The sequence below is a fragment of the Achroia grisella genome, unplaced genomic scaffold, assembly GCF_030625045.1.
Source record: "Achroia grisella isolate CSIRO2021 unplaced genomic scaffold, CSIRO_AGI_Agris_v1 utg782, whole genome shotgun sequence".
NCBI classification, from domain to species: domain Eukaryota; kingdom Metazoa; phylum Arthropoda; class Insecta; order Lepidoptera; family Pyralidae; genus Achroia; species Achroia grisella.
Window position 1 is genome coordinate 4138045 of NW_026713022.1, and position 24134 is coordinate 4162178.

A 24134-nucleotide genomic window follows, 5' to 3' on the forward strand; every position below is an offset into this window, starting at 1 on the left:
TTTAGAAATCAGATAAAACAATAGTAGTACTACCAGTAGTAGGTATTACTTACTATTACAATTACAAGTAGTTCCCCTGTAACTTTACATAAAGCAGAGATAAGCTATCTCTAAGGGACCCAATACACTTCCGACAAAAATCAGACGGTCGGCACAAACCGTCCGATTTTTGTCGGTAGTGTCGTCGAACGATGTCGTCGTCCAAGATACTGACGATTTCACTAAAGCTTGGCAGTCTTTAATAATTAAAATGAAAATGTGTCTATGAATTCAATAACATGCCATTATCCGAGTATTGCTGGGTTGATTCACCCCAACAGTGCTCGGATAAGGGAGCACTTGCTCGAGAACCGTACACAGCGGCCCGTAAGGGCCAGTGGATGATCAGAAGCCAAGTTCGATTGTGTAGTCATTCAAGAAACATTAATTAATTCATAATAGTTTTAAGATACAAACGTCTTGGTTGTAAGTGTATTATATATATAATTAATAAACATATTATACTTTATATTATAAAGAAGTAAATATTGTGAGTTTGTGTAATCTCTGCTACTACAAATAGGATTTCGACCATTCCTTTAGTGTTGGATAGACCATTTATCGAGGAAGGCTATAGGCCGGAATAACATCACGCTACGACCAAAAGCGGTGCTGCAATGAAAAATCCCAAATCGGGGAAAATTTGACGCAGATGAAGTTAAGCTGGTTAGCTATTAAAAATAGCAGGCAGGGCCCGTCCGATCAGAACCTAATAATGTGAGCCCAGGTTAAATTACAATCTTTCTTCGACACCAATACGCCAGACGTGTACGCGTACAATCTAAGTGTAAACAATATTTGAACTCTTGTCCGTGTGATTGTAGTTATCTGTGCGCAGTTTGAAATAGCAATTGTTGTATCATCTATAAATAATTATTACCTATTCCATAACGGGACATTGGACACATTATTATTATCTATATTCGTTTTGTTTCTCCTTTTAATTAATATGAAATATCAGTAAATTTTAGTGGTATTTTATCGATTGGCTTTTTTTTTTCGTACATATAATATTTAGTTTAATTAGTAAAACCACAAAAATATTGTTAAATATGAAGCCTAAGAGTTTGTAACCGTAAATAAAGAATCATTACGGCACAAAATTTTAAATTAAACCTAGCAACACAGAATAAAGCTACCGTAAAGCATAACAAAGTACTATCAAACATTGTTTCTTGTTTACTACCAATCATTCAGTGCCGTGACCACACAGACAATTTACATTGTATTATTATTTCGTATGAATGTTCGTTTATAATCTATATATAATAAAGTACAGTTGATTTAAGAATTCTACCCTTTTGTATGTTACGACATATATGTTATATAAAGTACTAGCTATCTGCCCTGGCTTCAGACGACGGTCACATGTAATGTACATATAAACCTTCCACTTGAATCACTCTATCTATAGCTTAAAACTACATGAATATCCATTGGTTTGCTTGAAAGATCTAAGCGAATAGACAGCAGAAGCGACTTCATTTTATACCATGGTAAACTAAGCAGTATTGGTAGTCAGTTTAGAATATTAATAGTATGGTCTTAATATATGTATTATATCTCTTTTTTTCGCATAGTAATATCTTCCGGTATATCCGATATATACAAGTATATATACATAAATTAATATTTACATGTGTAATTATGAATTATAGATACATTTTTATAAGAGTTTATTTTAAAAATAAAATGATATAAATAAAATCATTCGCATACGTATTGACCACTTAAACTGTGACCATCTGGCTAGACAATTGGCCTCGTGCTCGTTTTCTTGTTTCGTTATAACAATACTTAGTCGTACTTTTATACTTGACATAGCGTCCTAGACTCGTAAGGTCGCGAGACGCCAAAAATATTTTATTATATTTTATACTTTGAACTAACTCGCCGGTGATAATATCGTTAACAAACTAAACTGATGAGACATGTATCGCCTTAATACTACAATGTATAATCTATGCTAATAAAATAAGAATCGGCAAAATAGTTTCGATTATAAAACAAATTCATCTGAGTTTCTTGCCACTCAATTAAATCTGTATTAATAATAAATAATAGTAATACTAAATTGGACGGTATACGATAAAACAGCCCAAATGAAATTTACGTTTACGACACGGCTAAAATGTCCTACATGAATAAATATTTCTTTATTTGATTGCGTGAATTGTCCGAGATATTATGTTATATACTTTGAAGACTATTATCCCATATAGGACAGTAGAAAGCAATCCCACGCAGCAACTTTGTACAAAGTGTACTCCTAATAACATTCAATTATAATTAACTTTAACATGTTTTTGTTGACAGCGAGAGCAGCATGTTCGTGTCGCGTCGTCGTTGGATCCTGAAGACTTGCGGGACAACGACGCCGCTGCGGTGCGTGCGCGCCGTGCTGACGCTCGCACGCGACGTCGCCGGCCACGCGTGCGTGCATAACGTGTTCTACTCGCGGCGGGAGTTTGCCCGACCCGCAGCGCAGCTCTCGCCTCACGACAACTTCGACACCGAGGTATGTACTGCAGTAATAATGTGTTAAGTACGTCACATGCACCTTTGTTTGTGCATTAAAGTTCTACGTCGCCGGTCACGCGTGCGTACACAACGTGTTCTACTCGCGGCGGGAGTTTGCCCGACCCGCAGCGCAGCTCTCGCCTCACGACAACTTCGACACCGAGGTATGTACTGCAGTAATAATGTGTTAAGTACGTCACATGCACCTTTATTTGGGCACTCTTGCGTGCACAATGTGTTCTACTCCCGGCGGGAGTTTGCCCGACCCGCAGCGCAGCTCTCGCCTCACGACAACTTCGACACCGAGGTATATACTGCAGTAATAATCTATTAAGTCCGTCACATGCACCTTTAGTTGGTCTACGTCGCCGGTTGCGTACACAACGTGTTCTACTCGCGGCGGGAGTTTGCCCGACCCGCAGCGCAGCTCTCGCCTCACGACAACTTCGACACCGAGGTATGTACTGCAGTAATAATCTATTAAGTCACATGCACCTTTAGTTGGTCACTCTTGCGTGCACAATGTGATCTACTCCCGGCGGGAGTTTGCCCGACCCGCAGCTCAACTCTCGCCTCACGACAACACCGAGCTATATACAGCAGTGCTAATGTATTAAGTCCATCACACGCACCTCTATTTGCTCAGACGTAAGTCGGTCTGTCTCCTTTGGTCTTCTTCTATTTCTTTTATTAAAGCGCGCTGATCAAACAGTAACTTTATTATTAGCTCTATTTCCAAATAATAATTTACAGTGCTATATTTTATCGTGTACGTATAAACGCACTTTTGTTGATTCTTCTGCTGCAAATGTAATTTTTCCTGTCTTTTATATTCGGCGACAAATACAAAACATCGAAAAATACAAAAGATCTTTGAAGTAGCTATAATAATTAAACAAAAGAGTATATATGCGTGTGTATCTACATGATAGTGTTTAAAGGAATTTTATTCAATTTTTTTTCAAATATATGAGTAGTAGTACTGTACTATCTCCGCGCAATGTTCTTAGAAAGGTGTACAAAGTTTTTGCTTCATCTATGAGTATATAGATTTGTAATACTATATTTTCTCGTTCTTTAAACTCAATATTTGTAGCTACCAGTTCGACTTGGAAGTTGAACTCTTACGTGTTATCACAGTAGTAATACTACACCCGACACGCGTTCGTGTAATGCACAGGGGTCTGTGATTAGAGGTCGTGAGCCGCACAGAGGACGATGTATCCGATACTAATAATATGAACGATAAGGTTATTCATTGTTGGAAGACACATTGTGGCCTAGTAGTTTATTACACCCGCTTTGGAGCCAAGTGGGTTCTGAGTTCTTAACATTGTCACCGTTGCGATAGTATTCTTGATGGCTATGTTATAACTCCGTATCCGGGAGTTTCATTGCTGTAACTTTCTCTTTCGCAACGTAAATATTGAGCAAAGCTACACAAGCTGTAAAAATGGATAAGACTGGGGTTAGTCTTATCCACTCTTTACGAAAGTCGTTTGAAAAGAATTTTGTAAAGAGTTACCAACCGTCCTGTTCCTAAGAGTCAATTTGGATTTGCAATTATTTAAATATAGATTAATTCTATTTCTAAAAAAATAAGAAATTAAATTTATTCGGTAGATGCTAAGAAATAAGAAAATTGAATAAATTCAAAACATTTGTTAAAGCAAAGCCTATTGCATGGCAATAGTTGTTCATGCACATTTTCATTTAATGTTAGACATAGACAGCTATATATATACACTGTTGGATTACGAATCCTTATAAATTAATATATAAAGAGAGAGTGGACTGTATTTATTGAAAAGAAAATAATTAATGGAAAAGGAAGTAAAAATACGATTTCGTACTGGAAGAACGTCTTCCACACTCCGAACACCCCAAAGTAAGCAATGTAACACCAAACTTACTCACCTTTGCTCAGGATCGTCCCGATGTGTAGTACTGTTTAGAGGCCACGCACTTTAGAGTGTATATTTTCATAAAAACAATTATATTATGTTAAATAAATCATTAATTATCTTGTTTTATATAGATAAAAATACGGAGCGTCCTTTTAATTCCAGTTCTTATTTTCAATTGTTTTATTATTCTTTTTATGAAATTTAAGTGGCCACATGTTTTTATATGTGGCCAGTATTACCGAGCGCCCTTTGCTCCAGTAAGCAAGCCGGTGATACAACCTGCTTATACTAAGGAGGTTCGGAATACGGAACATATACACTGTAAATAAACTGTTTAAAAAAAAAAAGAAATTCAATTGAGTTTCTTGCCAGTTCTTCTCAATTGAATCTGTATACTGAACAGGACGATAGGGAAAATTGTAATTTAAAAAATTTAAGTTCATAATCGGCTAAAATATTCTACATGAACAAATATTTTTTTAATTTCAGTCACTATAAAAAATAGCTACAAAAATACATGTTTTTTGTTCACAGGTGGAATTGCTTGATTCGTTCTTCGGCGACGGCCGCGCTTATATCATGGGGCCTGAGAAAGATTGCTGGTACTTATACACGCTGCTGCCACTCGAAGGTCCGTTTATTTTTCTCTTCATTAATCTCTGGTAGATTGTAAAAAATCCCACCTATTTTAGCCGCTTTTTTCGGACTACTCTAATGCTGTTGGCCACAGCTGGCCTTTACAGCTTCACTGGATGATAGGGGGCGAGTGCAGATGGCACTTTAATCCCGCGGAAGGACTTATAGAGCGGCTGAAGGCCAACTCCCACCTGACTAATAAGACTTTAATCATTGGTTATTGCTATGGGGTTCGAAATACGGTTTAGGCCGTCGTAATTTCGATGCCCGTTTAAATTGACCGGTGGGGTTATATAAAACCGTCAGATTTTTTGTTACTGTAGATACATAAAAGAATGCGCACAACGGCCCGAATGAGAGGCCAATTGCGGAAAATGGAGTCCAACCTACACCTACATAAAAGAATATATTATTGTAATTATTATTAATATACAATAGTATATTATTGTATGTTTTTTGGCGAGAACCTATCAAATCAAATCAAAGTAGTAAAGACTTCTTACTTATTCGTTTGTATGTCACAAGCATCTTAGTATGCATCAAACGATTTTTTAACGTGACAGGTACAGTTGACGCCCTGGAGAAAGAACAGCGCGAGGTGGGCAACGGCTGCGACATGTCGGAACCCGACCAGACCATAGAGATACTGATGTCGGACCTGGACCCTGAGGTCATGGATATATTTACGCGCGCTGCCTCCGAAGATGCGGCACATGCCACGCGGGTGAGTACGTCCTATGTGTCTGATGAATCCCACTAGAACATGATCGTTATGGCTGTGGTGTTAAAACTCTTTATTGTTTGTCTAACAAAATAGTGGTTTAAAATAAATAAATAAATGATTAAATATTAGATTTTTTGTCTTACTTCCTACTTACTATATATATACGATACTTACTTCCGTTTATAATGTTTTTGTCAACAGAAACAAATTGTTGCTTTAATTTCAAATGATTTCATAAATCAAATCGTATAACTTTTATTAAAATGTCTTTATTTATGAATTCTGAATATTCGTTAGAATGTTACCAATTTTATGTTAATGTAAGGACAATTTTTCTTTCAGAAATCGGGCATTGACAAAATCATTCCAGGGATGGTCATAGACGACTTCCTATTTGATCCATGCGGCTACTCTATGAACGGAGTTGCCAAAGACGTAAGTAATCGTAGTTAATTTCACCTCATATTTTTATAAATAGGACGTGACACTATGACACTGCCAAATATAAAAAAAATAACAATAAATAAAACGAGTATAAATCTAGGTGGAGCGACTTACGTAGGGTTGCGGGTAATAACTGAACGAGTTAGTGTTCTTGTTAAAGCTGGGCTCAAAATTACTTGTATCCAGAGCCGTAAAAACTGAAACAAAAAAAAGAGCTGAAAATCGTGTACAGTGTCGTGCCTTGGGAGAGACCTATATATATCCAGCAGGCTGATGATGATGATGAGTAAAATTATGTTATTTAAATTTAAGATGGGATCCAAGGCGCTCCTCACCACTGCTCCAATATTGCCCCTAATTTTAGAGTCATATGTAGGCAGGCTATTTTAAGGAGTAATACTATGCACTTATATGTTAGAAGGGATGACATATATAAATGATATAGGAAAATATAAAGTTCCAATATTATAAAATAATGTAAAAATATTACATTTTTGTTAATGTCTGTTCATTTTTTTGCTGCCAAAGGGACATAAGGATCTGCCATCAGTAAGTCTATTTATTAATATGTGGCTGAAGTAGTATAACTACATAGACATTTTATACATATATATAACTTCCGGAAGAATTAACCAAAATGATAGCAAAACTTGTATATTAAAATTCGTCGCATGGTTTAAGAAAACTTAAGTTAGTTGAAGTTTTAAGTAAAGAAATATTATTCAATCTATTTTTATGAATTCTGTACCTAAATCTGGTATATTGTAATTACAAAACAGCATATAAAGCAAGCTGCTTGACGGCTGTAATAGGTAGACTACCCATGCAGACGACATTTTCGAATTCTAAGTCTAACTGTGATATATTGTAACTGCTAAACAGCATATAAAGCAAGCTGCTTGACGGCTGCAATAGGTAGACTACCCACAAATCCCATTTTTTTTTAAATCCAAGTCTAAATCTGATATATTGTAACTGCTAAACAGCATATAAAGCAAGCTGCTTGACGGCTGCAATAGGTAGACTATCCACAAATCCCATTTTTTTTTAATTCCAAGTCTAAATCTGATATATTGTAACTGCTAAACAGCATATAAAGCAAGCCGCTTTACGGCTGCAATAGGTAGACTACCCACAAACCCAATTTTTTTTAAATTCTAAGTCTTAATCTGATATATTGTAACTGCTAAACAGCATATAAAGCAAGCTGCTTGACAGCTGCAATAGGTAGACTATCCACAAATCCCATTTTTTTAAAATTCTAAGTCTAAATCTGATATATTGTAACTGCTAAACAGCATTTAAAGCAAGCCGCTTGACGGCTGCAATAGGTAGACTATCCACAAATCCCATTTTTTTTTAATTCCAAGTCTAAATCTGATATATTGTAACTGCTAAACAGCATATAAAGCAAGCCGCTTTACGGCTGCAATAAATAGACTACTCACACAGCCGATTTTTTTCAAATTCCACGTCTAAATCTGATATATTGTAACTGCTAAACAGCATATAAAGCAAGCTGCTTGACGGCTGCAATAGGTAGACTACCCACAAATCCCATTTTTTTTTAAATTCTAAGTCTAAATCTGATATATTGTAACTGCTAAACAGCATATAAAGCAAGCCGCTTTACGGCTGTAATAGGTAGTCTACCCACAAATCCCATTTTTTAAAAATTCTAAGTCTAAATCTGATATATTGTAACTGCTAAGCAGCATATAAAGCAAGCTGCTTGACGGCTGCAATAGGTAGACTACCCACAAATTCCATTTTTTTAAAATTCTGAGTCTAAATCTGATATATTGTAACTACTAAACAGCATATAAAGCAAGCTGCTTGACGGCTGCAATAGGTAGACTACCCACAAATCCCATTTTTTTTAAATTCTAAGTCTTAATCTGATATATTGTGACTGCTAAACAGCATATAAAGCAAGCTGCTTGACGGCTGCAATAGGTAGACTACCCACAAATCCCATTTTTTTTAAATTCTAAGTCTAAATCTGATATATTGTAACTGCTAAACAGCATATAAAGCAAGCCGCTTGACGGCTGCAATAGGTAGACTACCCACAAATTCCATTTTTTTTTTAATTCTAAGTCTAAATCTGATATATTGTAACTGCTAAACAGCATATAAAGCAAGCTGCTTGACAGCTGCAATAGGTAGACTACCCACAAATCCCATTTTTTTTTTAATTCTAAGTCTAAATCTGATATATTGTGACTGCTAAACAGCATATAAAGCAAGCTGCTTGACGGCTGCAATAGGTAGACTACCCACAAATCCCATTTTTTTTAAATTCTAAGTCTTAATCTGATATATTGAAACTGCTAAACAGCATATAAAGCAAGCTGCTTGACAGCTGCAATAGGTAGACTACCCACAAATTCCATTTTTTTTTTAATTCTAAGTCTAAATCTGATATATTGTAACTGCTAAACAGCATATAAAGCAAGCTGCTTGACGGCTGCAATAAATAGACTACTCACACAGCCGATTTTTTTCAAATTCCACGTCTAAATCTGATATATTGTAACTGCTAAACAGCATATAAAGCAAGCTGCTTGACGGCTGCAATAGGTAGACTACCCACAAATCCCATTTTTTTAAAATTCCAAGTCTAAATCTGATATATTGTAACTGCTAAACAGCATATAAAGCAAGCCGCTTTACGGCTGCAATAGGTAGACTACCCACAAACCCCATTTTTTTAAAATTCTAAGTCTTAATCTGATATATTGTAACTGCTAAACAGCATATAAAGCAAGCTGCTTGACAGCTGCAATAGGTAGACTACCCACAAATCCCATTTTTTTTAAATTCTAAGTCTAAATCTGATATATTGTAACTGCTAAACAGCATATAACGCAAGCTGCTTGACGGCTGCAATAGGTAGACTACCCACAAATTCCATTTTTTTAAAATTCTGAGTCTAAATCTGATATATTGTAACATTTTTTTTAAATTCTAAGTCTAAATGCTAAACAGCATATAAAGCTGATAAGCTGCTTGACGGCTGCAATAGGTAGACTACCCACAAATCCCATTTTTTTTTAAATTCTAAGTCTAAAGCTGATATATTGTAACTGCTAAACAGCATATAAAGCAAGCTGCTTGACGGCTGCAATAGGTAGACTACCCACAAATTCCATCTGATATATTTTTTAAAATTCTGCAATAGTCTAAATCTGATATATTGTAACTGCTAAACAGCATATAAAGCAAGCTGCTTGACGGCTGCAATAGGTAGACTACCCACAAATCCCATTTTTTTTTTAAATTCTAAGTCTAAATCTGATATATTGTAACTGCTAAACAGCATATAAAGCAAGCTGCTTGACGGCTGCAATAGGTAGTCTAAACTACCCACAAATTCCAGGTTTTTTTTAATTCTAAGTCTAAATCTGATATATTGTAACTGCTAAACAGCATATAAAGCAAGCTGCTTGACGGCTGCAATAAATAGACTACTCACACAGCCGATTTTTTTCAAATTCCACGTCTAAATCTGATATATTGTAACTGCTAAACAGCATATAAAGCAAGCTGCTTGACGGCTGCAATAGGTAGATACCCACAAATTCCACACAATTTTTTCTAAGTCTAAATCTGATATATTGTGACTGCTAAACAGCATATAAAGCAAGCTGCTTGACGGCTGCAATAGGTAGACTACCCACAAATCCCATTTTTTTTTAATTCTAAGTCTAAATCTGATATATTGTAACTGCTAAACAGCATATTGCAATAAATAGACTTCACACAGCCGATTTTTTTCAAATTCCACGTCTAAATCTGATATATTGTAACTGCTAAACAGCATATAAAGCAAGACTACCCACAAATCCCATTTTTTTAAATTCTAAGTCTGCTGATATATTGACTGCTGCAATAGGTAGACTACCCACAAATCCCATTTTTTTTTTTAAATCTGATATATTGTAAGTCATATAAATCTGATATATTGTAACTGAGTCTGATATATTGTAACTGACTAACAGCATATAAAGCAAGCTGCTTGACGGCTGCAATAGCTGCTTACGGCTGCAATAGGTAGACTACCCACAAATCCCATTTTTTTTTAAATTCTAAGTCTAAATCTGATATATTGTAACTGCTAAACAGCATATAAAGCAAGCTGCTTGACGGCTGCAATAAGGGTAGACTACCCACATACCCATTTTTTTTTTAATTCTAAGTCTAAATCTGATATATTGTAACTGCTAAACAGCATATAAAGCAAGACTACCCACAAATTCCATTTTTTTTTAATTCTCTGACGCTAAACAGCATATGCAATAGGTAGACTACCCACAAATCCCATTTTTTTTAAATTCTAAGTCTAAATCTGATATATTGTAACTGCTAAACAGCATATAAAGCAAGCTGCTTGTCTAAACTGATATATTGGCTGCAATAGCAAGCTGCTTAGACTACTCACACAGCCGATTTTTTTCAAATTCCACGTCTAAATCTGATATATTGTAACTGCTAAACAGCATATAAAGCAAGCTGCTTGACGGCTGCAATAGGTAGACTACCCACAAATCCCATTTTTTTAAATTCTAAGTCTAAATCTGATATATTGTAACTGCTAAACAGCATTTAAAGCAAGCAGCTTGACGGCTGCAATAGGTAGACTACCCACAAATCCCATTTTTTTTAAATTCTAAGTCTAAATCTGATATATTGTAACTGCTAAACAGCATATAAAGCAAGCTGCTTGACGGCTGCAATAGGTAGACTACCCACAAATCCCATTTTTTTAAAAAACTAAATCTGATATATTGTAATATAAAGCAAGCTGCTTGACGGCTGCAATAGGTAGACTACCCACAAATTCCATTTTTTTAAAATTCTGAGTCTAAATCTGATATATTGTAACTGCTAAACAGCATATAAAGCAAGCTGCTTGACGGCTGCAATAAGGGTAGACTACCCACATACCCATTTTTTTTTAAATTCTAAGTCTAAATCTGATATATTGTAACTGCTAAACAGCATTTAAAGCAAGCCGCTTGACGGCTGCAATAGGTAGACTATCCACAAATCCCATTTTTTTTTAATTCTAAGTCTAAATCTGATATATTGTAACTGCTAAACAGCATATAAAGCAAGCTGCTTGACGGCTGCAATAAGGGTAGACTACCCACATATCCCATTTTTTTTTTAAATTCTAAGTCTAAATCTGATATATTGTAACTGCTAAACAGCATATAAAGCAAGCTGCTTGACGGCTGCAATAGGTAGACTACCCACAAATTCCATTTTTTTAAAATTCTAAGTCTAAATCTGATATATTGTAACTGCTAAACAGCATATAAAGCAAGCTGCTTGACGGCTGCAATAGGTAGACTACCCACAAATCCCATTTTTTTTTTAAATTCTAAGTCTAAATCTGATATATTGTAACTGCTAAACAGCATATAAAGCAAGCTGCTTGACGGCTGCAATAGGTAGACTACCCACAAAAAATTCTTCACACAGCTAAACGATTTTTTTCAAATTCTAACGTCTAAATCTGATATATTGTAACTGCTAAACAGCATATAAAGCAAGCTGCTTGACGGCTGCAATAGGTAGACTACCCACAAATTCCATTTTTTTCAAATTCCACGTCTAAATTGATTTAAACAGCATAAAATTCTACCCACAAATCCATTTTTTTTTTAATTCTAAGTCTTAATCTGATATATTGTAACTGCTAAACAGCATATAAAGCAAGCTGCTTGACGGCTGCAATAGGTAGACTACCCACAAATTCCATTTTTTTTTTAATTCTAAGTCATTTTTTTTAAAGCAACTTACGGCTGCACTACCCACAAAGCCATTTTTTTAAAATTCTAAGTCTTAATCTGATATATTGTGACTGCTAAACAGCATATAAAGCAAGCCGCTTTACGGCTGCTATAGGTAGACTACCCACAAACCCCATTTTTTTTAAATTCTAAGTCTTAATCTGATATATTGAAACTGCTAAACAGCATATAAAGCAAGCCGCTTTACGGCTGTAATAGGTAGACTATCCACAAACCCCATTTTTTTAAAATTCTAAGTCTTAATCTGATATATTGTGACTGCTAAACAGCATATAAAGCAAGCCGCTTTACGGCTGCTATAGGTAGACTACCCACAAATAAGTCTAAATCATATATTTTTAAACAGCATATTCTGAGTCTAAATCTGATATAAATCAATAGGTAGACTACCCACAAATCCCATTTTTTTTAAATTCTAAGTCTAAATCTGATATATTGTAACTGCTAAACAGCATATAAAGCAAGCTGCTTGACGGCTGCAATAGGTAGACTACCCACAAATCCCATTTTTTTTAAAAATTCTGCTTGAGTCTAAATCTGATATATTGATATATTAACTGCTAAACAGCATATAAAGCAAGCTGCTTGACGGCTGCAATAGGTAGACTACCCACAAATTCCATTTTTTTAAAATTCTGAGTCTAAATCTGATATATTGTAACTACTAAACAGCATATAAAGCAAGCTGCTTGACAGCTGCAATAGGTAGACTACCCACAAATTCCATTTTTTTAAAATTCTGAGTCTAAATCTGATATATTGTAACTACTAAACAGCATATAAAGCAAGCTGCTTGACGGCTGCAATAGGTAGACTACCCACAAATTCCTATTTTTTTTTTAATTCTAAGTCTAAATCTGATATATTGTAACTGCTAAACAGCATATAAAGCAAGCTGCTTGACAGCTGCAATAGGTGCAATATTTTTTTTTTTTAATTCTAGTCTAAATCTAACTAAACAGCATATAAAGCACAAATTGCCATTTTTTTTAAATTCTAAGTCTAAATCTGATATAAATTCTGCAATAGGTAGACTACCCACAAACCCAATTTTTTTTAAATTCTAAGTCTTAATCTGATATATTGTAACTGCTAAACAGCATATAAAGCAAGCTGCTTGACAGCTGCAATAGGTAGACTACCCACAAATCCCATTTTTTTTTTAATTCTAAGTCTAAATCTGATATATTGTGACTGCTAAACAGCATATAAAGCAAGCTGCTTGACGGCTGCAATAGGTAGACTACCCACAAATTCCATTTTTTTTTAATTCTAAGTCTAAATCTGATATATTGTAACTGCTAAACAGCATATAAAGCAAGCTGCTTGACGGCTGCAATAGGTAGACTACCCACAAATTCCATTTTTTTTTTAATTCTAGGTCTAAATCTGATATATTGTAACTGCTAAACAGCATATAAAGCAAGCTGCTTGACAGCTGCAATTTACCCACAAATTCCATTTTTTTTTTAATTCTGAGTCTAAATCTGATATATTGTAACTGCTAAACAGCATATAAAGCAAGCTGCTTGACGGCTGCAATAGGTAGACTACCCACAAATTCCATTTTTTTAAAATTCTGAGTCTAAATCTGATATATTGTAACTACTAAACAGCATATAAAGCAAGCTGCTTGACGGCTGCAATAGGTAGACTACCCACAAATCCCATTTTTTTTAAATTCTAAGTCTTAATCTGATATATTGTAACTGCTAAACAGCATATAAAGCAAGCTGCTTGACGGCTGCAATAAATAGACTACTCACACATCCCATTTTTTTCAAATTCACGTCTAAATCTGATATATTGTAACTGCTAAACAGCATATAAAGCAAGCTGCTTGACGGCTGCAATAAATAGACTACTCACACAGCCGATTTTTTTCAAATTCCACGTCTAAATCTGATATATTGTAACTGCTAAACAGCATATAAAGCAAGCTGCTTGACGGCTGCAATAGGTAGACTACCCACAAATTCCATTTTTTTAAAATTCTGAGTCTAAATCTGATATATTGTAACTACTAAACAGCATATAAAGCAAGCTGCTTGACAGCTGCAATAGGTAGACTACCCACAAATTCCATTTTTTAAAATTCTGAGTCTAAATCTGATATATTGTAACTGCTAAACAGCATATAAAGCAAGCTGCTTGACAGCTGCAATAGGTAGACTATCCACAAATCCCATTTTTTTTTAATTCCAAGTCTAAATCTGATATATTGTAACTGCTAAACAGCATATAAAGCAAGCTGCTTGACGGCTGCAATAAGGGTAGACTACCCACATACCCATTTTTTTTTAAATTCTAAGTCTAAATCTGATATATTGTAACTGCTAAACAGCATATAAAGCAAGCTGCTTGACAGCTGCAATAGGTAGACTACCCACAAATCCCATTTTTTTTTTAATTCTAAGTCTAAATCTGATATATTGTGACTGCTAAACAGCATATAAAGCAAGCTGCTTGACGGCTGCAATAGGTAGACTACCCACAAATTCCATTTTTTTTTTTAATTCTAGGTCTAAATCTGATATATTGTAACTGCTAAACAGCATATAAAGCAAGCTGCTTGACGGCTGCAATAGGTAGACTATCCACAAATCCCATTTCTTTTTAATTCCAAGTCTAAATCTGATATATTGTAACTGCTAAACAGCATATAAAGCAAGCTGCTTGACAGCTGCAATAGGTAGACTACCCACAAATTCCATTTTTTTTTTAATTCTGAGTCTAAATCTGATATATTGTAACTGCTAAACAACATATAAAGCAAGCTGCTTGACGGCTGCAATAGGTAGACTACCCACAAATCCCATTTTTTTAAATTCTAAGTCTAAATCTGATATATTGTAACTGCTAAACAGCATATAAAGCAAGCTGCTTGACGGCTGCAATAGGTAGACTACCCACAAATTCCATTTTTTTAAAATTCTGAGTCTAAATCTGATATATTGTAACTACTAAACAGCATATAAAGCAAGCTGCTTGACAGCTGCAATAGGTAGACTACCCACAAATTCCATTTTTTTAAAATTCTGAGTCTAAATCTGATATATTGTAACTACTAAACAGCATATAAAGCAAGCTGCTTGACGGCTGCAATAGGTAGACTACCCACAAATTCCATTTTTTTTTTAATTCTAGGTCTAAATCTGATATATTGTAACTGCTAAACAGCATATAAAGCAAGCTGCTTGACGGCTGCAATAGGACTACCCACAAATTCCATTTTTTTTTAATTCTAAGTCTAAATCTGATATATTGTAACTGCTAAACAGCATATAAAGCAAGCTGCTTGACAGCCAATAGGTAGACTACCCACAAATCCCATTTTTTTTAAATTCTAAGTCTAAATCTGATATATTGTAACTGCTAAACAGCATATAAAGCAAGCTGCTTGACGGCTGCAATAGGTAGACTACCCACAAATTCCATTTTTTTAAAATTCTGAGTCTAAATCTGATATATTGTAACTACTAAACAGCATATAAAGCAAGCTGCTTGACAGCTGCAATAGGTAGACTACCCACAAATTCCATTTTTTTAAAATTCTGAGTCTAAATCTGATATATTGTAACTACTAAACAGCATATAAAGCAAGCTGCTTGACGGCTGCAATAGGTAGACTACCCACAAATTCCATTTTTTTTTAATTCTAAGTCTAAATCTGATATATTGTAACTGCTAAACAGCATATAAAGCAAGCTGCTTGACGGCTGCAATAGGTAGACTACCCACAAATTCCATTTTTTTAAAATTCTGAGTCTAAATCTGATATATTGTAACTACTAAACAGCATATAAAGCAAGCTGCTTGACAGCTGCAATAGGTAGACTACCCACAAATTCCATCTGATATATTTTTTTAAAGCAATTCAATAAGACTACCCACAAATTCCTAAATCTGATATATTGTAACTGCTAAACAGCATATAAAGCAAACGGCTGCTCACACAGCCGATTTTTTTCAAATTCCACGTCTAAATCTGATATATTGTAACTGCTAAACAGCATATAGCTGTACGGCTGACTACTACCCACAAATCCCATTTTTTTAAATTCTAAGTCTAAATCTGATATATTGTAACTGCTAAACAGCATATAAAGCAAGCTGCTTGACGGCTGCAATAAATAGACTACTCACACAGCCGATTTTTTTCAAATTCCACGTCTAAATCTGATATATTGTAACTGCTAAACAGCATATAAAGCAAGCTGCTTGACGGCTGCAATAGGTAGACTATCCACAAATCCCATTTCTTTTTAATTCCAAGTCTAAATCTGATATATTGTAACTGCTAAACAGCATATAAAGCAAGCCGCTTTACGGCTGCAATAGGTAGACTACCCACAAATTCCATTTTTTTAAAATTCTGAGTCTAAATCTGATATATTGTAACTGCTAAACAGCATATAAAGCAAGCTGCTTGACGGCTGCAATAGGTAGACTACCCACAAATCCCATTTTTTTTTAAATTCTAAGTCTAAATCTGATATATTGTAACTGCTAAACAGCATTTAAAGCAAGCCGCTTGACGGCTGCAATAGGTAGACTATCCACAAATCCCATTTTTTTTTAATTCCAAGTCTAAATCTGATATATTGTAACTGCTAAACAGCATATAAAGCAAGCCGCTTTACGGCTGCAATAAATAGACTACTCACACATCCGATTTTTTTCAAATTCCACGTCTAAATCTGATATATTGTAACTGCTAAACAGCATATAAAGCAAGCTGCTTGACGGCTGCAATAGGTAGACTACCCACAAATTCCATTTTTTTTTAAAATTCTGAGTCTAAATCTGATATATTGTAACTACTAAACAGCATATAAAGCAAGCTGCTTGACAGCTGCAATAGGTAGACTACCCACAAATTCCATTTTTTTTAAAATTCTGAGTCTAAATCTGATATATTGTAACTACTAAACAGCATATAAAGCAAGCTGCTTGACGGCTGCAATAGGTAGACTACCCACAAATTCTATTTTTTTTTTTTTAATTCTAGGTCTAAATCTGATATATTGTAACTGCTAAACAGCATATTAAGCAAGCTGCTTGACAGCTGCAATAGGTAGACTATCCACAAATCCCATTTTTTTTTAATTCCAAGTCTAAATCTGATATATTGTAACTGCTAAACAGCATATAAAGCAAGCCGCTTTACGGCTGTAATAGGTAGACTATCCACAAACCCCATTTTTTTAAAATTCTAAGTCTTAATCTGATATATTGTGACTGCTAAACAGCATATAAAGCAAGCTGCTTGACGGCTGCAATAGGTAGACTACCCACAAATCCCATTTTTTTAAATTCTAAGTCTAAATCTGATATATTGTAACTGCTAAACAGCATATAAAGCAAGCTGCTTGACAGCTGCAATAGGTAGACTACCCACAAATTCCATTTTTTTTTAATTCTAAGTCTAAATCTGATATATTGTAACTGCTAAACAGCATATAAAGCAAGCTGCTTGACGGCTGCAATAGGTAGACTACCCACAAATTCCATTTTTTTTTAATTCTAAGTCTAAATCTGATATATTGTAACTGCTAAACAGCATATAAAGCAAGCTGCTTGACGGCTGCAATAGGTAGACTACCCACAAATTCCATTTTTTTTTTAATTCTAGGTCTAAATCTGATATATTGTAACTGCTAAACAGCATATAAAGCAAGCTGCTTGACAGCTGCAATAGGTAGACTACCCACAAATTCCATTTTTTTTTTTAATTCTGAGTCTAAATCTGATATATTGTAACTGCTAAACAGCATATAAAGCAAGCTGCTTGACGGCTGCAATAGGTAGACTACCCACAAATTCCATTTTTTTAAAATTCTGAGTCTAAATCTGATATATTGTAACTACTAAACAGCATATAAAGCAAGCTGCTTGACGGCTGCAATAGGTAGACTACCCACAAATCCCATTTTTTTTTTAAATTCTAAGTCTAAATCTGATATATTGTAACTGCTAAACAGCATATAAAGCAAGCTGCTTGACGGCTGCAATAAATAGACTACTCACACAGCCGATTTTTTTCAAATTCCACGTCTAAATCTGATATATTGTAACTGCTAAACAGCATATAAAGCAAGCTGCTTGACGGCTGCAATAAATAGACTACTCACACAGCCGATTTTTTTCAAATTCCACGTCTAAATCTGATATATTGTAACTGCTAAACAGCATATAAAGCAAGCTGCTTGACGGCTGCAATAGGTAGACTACCCACAAATTCCATTTTTTTAAAATTCTGAGTCTAAATCTGATATATTGTAACTACTAAACAGCATATAAAGCAAGCTGCTTGACAGCTGCAATAGGTAGACTACCCACAAATTCCATTTTTTTAAAATTCTGAGTCTAAATCTGATATATTGTAACTACTAAACAGCATATAAAGCAAGCTGCTTGACGGCTGCAATAGGTAGACTACCCACAAATTCCATTTTTTTTTAATTCTAAGTCTAAATCTGATATATTGTAACTGCTAAACAGCATATAAAGCAAGCTGCTTGACGGCTGCAATAGGTAGACTACCCACAAATTCCATTTTTTTTTTAATTCTAAGTCTTAATCTGATATATTGTAACTGCTAAACAGCATATAAAGCAAGCTGCTTGACAGCTGCAATAGGTAGACTATCCACAAATCCCATTTTTTTTTAATTCCAAGTCTAAATCTGATATATTGTAACTGCTAAACGGCATTTAAAGCAAGCCGCTTGACGGCTGCAATAGGTAGACTATCCACAAATCCCATTTCTTTTTAATTCCAAGTCTAAATCTGATATATTGTAACTACTAAACAGCATATAAAGCAAGCTGCTTGACAGCTGCAATAGGTAGACTACCCACAAATTCCATTTTTTTAAAATTCTGAGTCTAAATCTGATATATTGTAACTACTAAACAGCATATAAAGCAAGCTGCTTGACGGCTGCAATAGGTAGACTACCCACAAATTCCATTTTTTTTTAATTCTAGGTCTAAATCTGATATATTGTAACTGCTAAACAGCATATAAAGCAAGCTGCTTGACGGCTGCAATAGGTAGACTACCCACAAATTCCATTTTTTTTTTAAAATTCTGAGTCTAAATCTGATATATTGTAACTACTAAACAGCATATAAAGCAAGCTGCTTGACAGCTGCAATAGGTAGACTACCCACAAATTCCATTTTTTTAAAATTCTGAGTCTAAATCTGATATATTGTAACTACTAAACAGCATATAAAGCAAGCTGCTTGACGGCTGCAATAGGTAGACTACCCACAAATTCCATTTTTTTTTAATTCTAAGTCTAAATCTGATATATTGTAACTGCTAAACAGCATATAAAGCAAGCTGCTTGACGGCTGCAATAGGTAGACTACCCACAAATTCCATTTTTTTTTTAATTCTAAGTCTAAATCTGATATATTGTAACTGCTAAACAGCATATAAAGCAAGCTGCTTGACAGCTGCAATAGGTAGACTACCCACAAATCCCATTTTTTTTTTAATTCTAAGTCTAAATCTGATATATTGTAACTGCTAAACAGCATATAAAGCAAGCTGCTTGACGGCTGCAATAGGTAGACTACCCACAAATCCCATTTTTTTTTAATTCTAAGTCTAAATCTGATATATTGTAACTGCTAAACAGCATATAACGCAAGCTGCTTGACAGCTGCAATAGGTAGATTAGACACAGCCGACTTTTCAAATTTTAACGCAATGCCGTACTTAGTATTTTTGATCAAATTAAAACATGCAACCATTTAGTGTAACACGCGGCTGAATTTATAAGAAACTGGGCCAAGGTTATAGCAATAATTATAAATATGTAACTTACGACTCACAATTTGGTTGCCTTATTTAATACCTTTCTTTTTTATAGAACATAAATAATGATAACAATTTAAACTGAACATAATATTGCTTAATATGTTTTCTTGAATCTAGCATATTTAGTTAAATCATTACGGATTCTTTTATATTGAAATTGCTTAAATAAAATACAAAGACGTGCAAGTAAGACTATTATGTACTGTGAGAGTACTATGTCATGGCTTATGAAATAATAATATGTTTTGGTTATTAATTATGTCAGTCCAAAATAGTCCAAATGTAATTATAAAATTGGACCGACGCGACGAAAAAAATTTAAAGTACTGTAGCTCTTAAAACTCCTTATTTTACAAGGGTATAAGATAAGGATAGAATAGTGATAATTTAAATATAAGAAAAAAATGTCAAATAAAAAAAATCCGTTAAAAAATAAATAGTTAATGTCTTATTCTCAGATCGGATCAGATAATTAACACACAAAATTCCATTAGAAACGGTCAAATAATTTCAGTTTTGTTATAAATGCTGTAATTTTATATCTATCCTAATATTATACAGCTGACGAGTTTGTTTGTTTGAACACGCTAATCTCAGGAACTATTTCGAATTGAAAAATTATTTCTGTGTTGGATAGTCGTCGAGAAAGGCTTTAAGCTATAGAACATTACGCTACGACCAATAGAAGCGAAGCATCAGTGAAAAATGTTGCAAAAACGGGGGAAATTATTGATATCCGAGGGCTTCCGTTGAGTGCGCCACAGCTAGTATTAGATATAGCAATTTTTATATATTAGATATAACCAGATATATAAATATATATGTATGTTGATTTGCTACAGGGCTGCTACATGACGATCCACATAACGCCGGAGCCGACATGCTCGTACGTGTCGTTCGAGTCGAACGTGCCGCTGTCGAGCTACGACGAGGTGATCGCGCGCGTGCTGCAAGCGTTCCGCCCGGCCAAGTTCGTGCTCACCGTCTTCGCTACGCCGGTATGTAAATTCAGAAAATGTATATTTAATATCTTGAAAAGTCCGCCCCCTGATTGTAAACTGTAATTTTACGGCATGTCTTGTAAAAAACGGAGATTCCTACAAAACTTAACTTTTATTGTTGTAATTTAGATTATTACTGTTAGTATTATTAATAATAGTGTTATTTCGGTGACGAATGTGTAAATTGTACTATTTATTGTACATTGGTAAGTTTATTCTATACTGCGCTATATGACTTACAAGTAACGCGTTTATACGACGCGGAGTCGGGACGTAAACTGATATTTTACATTTAACATAATAAAGACGTAAACTAACGGAAGGGACTCAGGTGTTGACAGAAATATTACATAATCCCATATTGAAAAAAAAAGTACACAATAAAACGATAGATTTCTATTTCTTTGTCGCAGTCCGTTAATAACCGTATTTTATTAGTAGCTAACCATAAATTTGGTTAAATAACGGTAGCTAACGGGTTTTCTTCAACGACATGCAGGACTCGCCGGCGGCGGAGGCCCCGCGGCGGCTGACCAAGTTCTCGTCGCTGGGCTCGTTCGAGCAGAAGGAGGCGCAGTACTGCCGCTTCTCCGGGTACGAGCTGCACTACGCCCTCTACTGCAAGTTCCCGAGCTGAGTGGCGGCCCCCCCGCGGCCGCCGGCGGCCCCGCGCCCGCGCCGCCCGCCGCGCCCCCGCCGCCCGCTGCGCCCGCCGCGCCCCCGCCGCCTGCTCGCCGACGTGCTGGCGCCGCCGCCGCGCGCCCCCCCGCCGCCCCCGCTGCCCCTGGCGCCGCCGCTGCCCCCGCTGCCCCTGCTGCCCCTGCTGCGGCGCGCGGCGCGGGCCCTGCGCGCGGCCTGCCCCTGCGAGGCGCGCCTGGCCGCCGCGTGAGCCCCCCGGCCCCCGGCCCCCGGCCCCCGCTCACCGTCTCCGCGCCGGGCGGCGTCGCTTTCGATACATATTCGAAGACCCTTCGACACATGTCGGCGCGATCGAGCGCGTCGTGCTTTCAAAGATACGGTGCGGCGGAGATCGGTCCGATTTTGGACGAGTACCGCGAACGGCTACCTCGTAGGCACTCGCGTATTTGAAGGTACGTCTAGCGCCGGCTTTAGATCGGTAGACGAGATTAGGACGCTACGTCCTCGGTCCCGTTCTCTGCGGACGGTGTATGTACAAAAACTACTCATAAATGTAAATAATACGAATTAGAGCAGGGTGCCGTAACATGTGATGTAATTGTTCCATTCCATTAAGCGTGATCCTTAAGTGATATTATAGTTATATTAGATGATAGAGCGTCGAGGTGTGCGCTACGCCGCGGGCTGCGATACGAACGGGCGCGGTCCGTACACGAAATTATATCATATTTAAAATTATATAAGCGATGATTATATTTGTAACGTCGAATCGTTGCGGGTAGATCTTAGACACGTAGCTGTTGTCGTGTAACATCTAGGCAGAGGTGAGGCGACGCAGGCGCGAGCAGGCGGAGGATGGGTGGCCGCGCCTGCCCGGACCGGGGCGTCCTCAGAGATTTAAAATCAAATAAAGATTTCGTCTCAATACCACTTGTTTCATTTCAAACCTATACTTTGTTAACTGATTTATTTGCTGTCAAATACAACCGATAGATGTCATGCCATTCGTATGAAACAACAAAGACAAGTCCTCAAATTCTATGCTTTGTTCTTAAATATATATATATATATATATATATATATATATACTTAATAGTTACGTATTGTATTTGTTACATTTTCATGCTTCAAACTTAATAGAAATAGAAATACTCTTTATTCAAATAATCTCATTACAAGCACTTTTGAATAGTCATATATTGATTCTACCACTCACTCGGAATGCAGATTCAGAATGAGCAAGAAACTTGTGTGTTGCTCTTTTTAATAGATGTTTTTTTTATATAAATAATTACTGTAATTATATCAAGTAAGAGGCATGCGATAATTAACATAGAAATCGCTACATACTCATTATTAATGTAATCAGATAATATTGTCAGTGCTATGGATTTAAAGTTTTTCTATAAAAACTTTATTATCGTTAACGAATTCTTCAAATAATCTACACGAAACTTAGTATTATCAACAGCGGTTGACCTAACACAGTGACCCTTTCGTTCAGCACACAGAAAGTACTGATCTCATGCTATGATAATGATATGACTATGCTGTTCATGCTTCAAATGCATTTGTGGCGAATATACGAAAAGCGCGAGGCGACACAGTTACCTATTATCAACAAGCAGTAATGTGGACTATAACCCCATTGCTAGCAAAATGTCAGGTTACCTTCACCTGGTTCCCCTATAATTCAATGTAATAAATTCATGGTGAATTTACCACTATGGGCTAACTGACTTGACCTCATGTTCATGATATCATTTTCCACTGGTGTCCCGCCAGCGTAAACCGCTAGCGCATCGGGTGCACCATTTAATTATTATCAAAGCAAATCAAAAACCAATTATTCATGTAGAACATTTTAGCATCTTATGAACGTATATTTTTTTGTATTTAGATTTTTTCCCTACCGTCTAGTATATCAACAAGCTTGTCATAGCAGACAGAATCCCTTCTTTTCTCATATATCTAATTTTCTATTTATTGTTTATTCATTCAACCATTGCAAATAACTGAAGAATACACATTTATAAATAGGCATGACTAGTCATCCTTTCACATCCCTCTGCCTGATGAAGCTACAAGTGAAAAAGAACATTACGGATATTAATGGCTATCCCAGCCGTTAAACATTTAATCAATCTCCTTGGTGGAAAGTTGTAGTTACAACGAAGAATACTTACAGTATATATACAAGCTGAATACTGTTATCACTGTATATGTGTAAAGTTTGACTCGCTCTTAGCATAGTAGTTTCATATAGGGAGATGTTTTTAGGTTAGTTTGTTACAAAATATTAAATCTTTCCTCACACTATATATACAAGCTAAATCCTGTGCCACTGGCCACGGGTAAGTCTGGCTGGCTGTTAATATAGTTTTCTATAGGTAAAAGGTACTGAAGTAGCTAGACTAAAAGTAGGGATAGTAATAAAAATTGACACGTTAAATAAATTATTTTAAAATTTGAATATACGATTTATTAGTCGAGGTTAAAAAATAAAATTACCTACATATTTATAAAAATAATATATTTTCAGCGTGTGAGCAGTTACACTGCCTGA

At 35.8% G+C, this 24134-nt stretch overlaps 1 protein-coding gene across 1 annotated transcript in view; it reads left to right on the top strand.

The window, feature by feature from the left end:
• The window catches only part of LOC131851265 (S-adenosylmethionine decarboxylase proenzyme), a 51804-nt gene extending 30201 nt beyond the window's left edge, over nucleotides 1-21603 (top strand). The window contains exons 3-8 of the mRNA XM_059201741.1: nucleotides 2356-2557; nucleotides 5001-5097; nucleotides 5666-5826; nucleotides 6169-6261; nucleotides 20771-20926; nucleotides 21429-21603. Of these exons, the coding sequence (XP_059057724.1) occupies nucleotides 2356-2557; nucleotides 5001-5097; nucleotides 5666-5826; nucleotides 6169-6261; nucleotides 20771-20926; nucleotides 21429-21566 (847 nt within the window). The 3' untranslated portion in view covers nucleotides 21567-21603. The remainder of the gene's footprint in view (nucleotides 1-2355; nucleotides 2558-5000; nucleotides 5098-5665; nucleotides 5827-6168; nucleotides 6262-20770; nucleotides 20927-21428) is intronic.
• Nucleotides 21604-24134: the final 2531 nt, after the last annotated feature.